Raw genomic sequence first — 2,607 nt, 5'->3', positions numbered from 1 at the left:
GGATAGTCAGAGGAAAATGACTGTGAACAAAAGAGTTGGCCAATGAGGACAGCTCGAATCTAACAGTTTGGAGAGAAGATATCACCAATGAATCACTTGTGTTGACGGGATAAAAAGTAACATCTTCCCTCCCTGGCATAACAAATTGGGCTGGGTGAAACATTTTCGTGAAAAGCCCTGGATTTTGAGATGGTTGGGAAGAGGGGAGGGTTAAATTATGAGTGTACATATTTTCCTAATATCAGTTTCGAGAAAATAAAGGCGGGTGTCTTAGGTATCCACCAAATCAGAAAGCTGAACGCAGACTCGATGAGTGACAAACTATAGAGATAAGAGCTTGTGAATCGTTTGTGATTTTTTGGAAAATAGTTTTTTGGCGCAAACAAGCTGAACATTCTAAGAACATAGTCAAAACTTTGTTAGAAAACTTATACAAGTTTGTGTTTTTAACTAGCCATTTAGATGATTTTCCTCAAAACTTTAGTGATGTTAGTGATGAACATTTTATGAAGACTTTACAATCATTGAGGAGAACAGACTTCAATGTCAATGAGACACCAGCACATTGAAAAATCAATGCTGAAGCTTTCGAGAAGAATCTCCAGTCACAATGACTTCCAGACAATGTAGATAAAGAAAGGAAAGCTTCGGGCATGAAAATATTGTCCCCAGCTTGAGTGCATGTAAAGGTAAAGTTGTTCCCACATCCGATCCGGACATTGGGGATTGCCGTGTCAGTGAGACTGATCCTTCGACATATTGTGGTAGGGTAGCCAGTTCCTTTCCACCCCGCCTTTACTTAATCAAGTCGAAGTCAGGTACCCATATTTGCTGTGTGGGCAGGAGGGGGCGAAGAAATCCGTGTCCGAAACGAGGCTCGAACCTGAACTTTCCGCTTCGGAGACGGACGCACTAACCGCTCCGCCATCGCGCCCTCCACAGACAGAGATAACTGTACTCTTTTTTTTTTCATAGACAGTAATAACAGAAAACAATAACACAACAACATCTACATTTGTTTCTCTTACATATCCATTTTCTTTGTCCATCTTCCAGGATGTAGCGATCTATGACGCCAACCAGGACGGCTGTATTGACCAGTTGGAGTTCACAGCTAGGTAGTAACGTGTGTTTGTGTATAGATACAGGCCGTGATGAGGCAGATTTTTTTCTTATTATCTTTCCGAAATACCTAATTGAGGTCAATAATAACAATTACCTTTAATTTTGAAATGAAGAACACATTGGAACCCACAGGGTGAAAGATCAAGGGGAAGACCACGTGGAACCTGGAGAAGAATCACAGAAATGGATGTACAGAAAAGTGGGAAGACATGGGGTGACATCAAGCGACTAGCCCAGGATAGGGAAAGGTGGAAAGTGCCTATATCCTGATACAGGGTGAAAAAGGCAATGATGATAAAATGAAATATCTGGAGATGGTAGATCTGATGTGACTTTTTCTGGCCTGAATCATGTCCAATCCTCTCCACCCTCAACCCCCTCCCTTTCTCCTTGTCCTCCCGTTAAAAAAAAATAAAAAAATTATTAGTCAATAAAAGCCACAAGTTTCGAACACAAAGTTATGATTTGTAAATATTATAACAACACTAGGCTATTCTGGTCCGAGTTGTTAGCCCAAATACCTACGGCTGTTTTGCTTATGTGTGTGTGTGAATGTTTGTTCGCAGGGTCAGTTTGCTGTGTGTACAATTGCGTGTTTTGCTTGTGTGTCTGCTGTGTACAATAGTGTGTTTTGTTTGTATGTGTGTCTGGTGTGTTTAGTAATGTGTTTTGTTTGTGTGTCTGGCGTGTACAATAATGTGTTTTGTGTGTGTGTGTCTGCTGTGTACAATATAGCGTGTTTTGTTTGTATGTGTATCTGGTGTGTTTAGAAATGTGTTCTGTTTGTGTGTTTGGTGTGTACAATAATGTGTTTTGCTTGTGTGTCCAGGTGGATGTTCGTCCGCTGTGGCGGTCTGGGTCTGTCTCGGGAATTTGCTGAAGAACGATTCAGGTTCCTTGTCCAGTTTGTCGGAGGACCGTTTCCTAACTGTACTGGTGAGGATTTATGTTTCTCTTCTATCTGTCCGTATGTCTGTCTGTCTGTCTCTTTCTCTATATTCGTCTCTCTCTGTCTCTCTCACTATCTGTCTCTGTCTGATTCTGCATGTCTATCTCTGTCTATCTCTGTCCCTAGTTGTCTGTTTAACGGTCAATATGTCTGTCTGTCTGTCTGTCTGTCTGTCTGTCTGTCTGTCTGTCTGTCTGTCTGTCTGTCTCTGTCTCTCTCTCTCTCTCTCCAATCCAATCGGCGCCTATCTAAGTATCCTTTTGGTTGTATGTATCTATCAATATATTATGACTACCTTATCATAATATATATAATATATAACATTTATATGTATATGAAACGACATATTAAAATCTGTTTCATCCTCCTTCCAGGATTACCCACTGACTCGTTCCAAAAAGACTTTCCTACCGACCCCTTTATCAACAGCCAGATACAAACTTTGATCCAGACTTGTGAAACTGACAGAAGGAGGTAAGTCAAACGTATTTACTTTCTCTCTCTCTCTCTCTCTCTCTCTCTCTCTCTCTCTC

General features: G+C 41.0%; 1 protein-coding gene across 1 annotated transcript in view; it reads left to right on the top strand.

Moving 5' to 3' along the window:
- Window positions 1–2,480: 2,480 nt before the first annotated feature.
- The window catches only part of LOC101855439, a gene marked incomplete at its 5' end in the record, with an annotated part of 1,279 nt that continues 1,152 nt past the window's right edge, over window positions 2,481–2,607 (top strand). Inside the window, 1 exon segment of the mRNA XM_005105090.3 lies at window positions 2,481–2,548. Coding sequence (XP_005105147.2) covers window positions 2,481–2,548 — 68 coding nt within the window.

Source organism: Aplysia californica, unplaced genomic scaffold, assembly GCF_000002075.1.
Source record: "Aplysia californica isolate F4 #8 unplaced genomic scaffold, AplCal3.0 scaffold00451, whole genome shotgun sequence".
Classification (NCBI taxonomy): Eukaryota; Metazoa; Mollusca; class Gastropoda; order Aplysiida; family Aplysiidae; genus Aplysia; species Aplysia californica.
The sequence above is the reverse complement of the archived record's forward strand: the minus strand, read 5'-3'. Positions and strand labels throughout refer to the sequence as shown.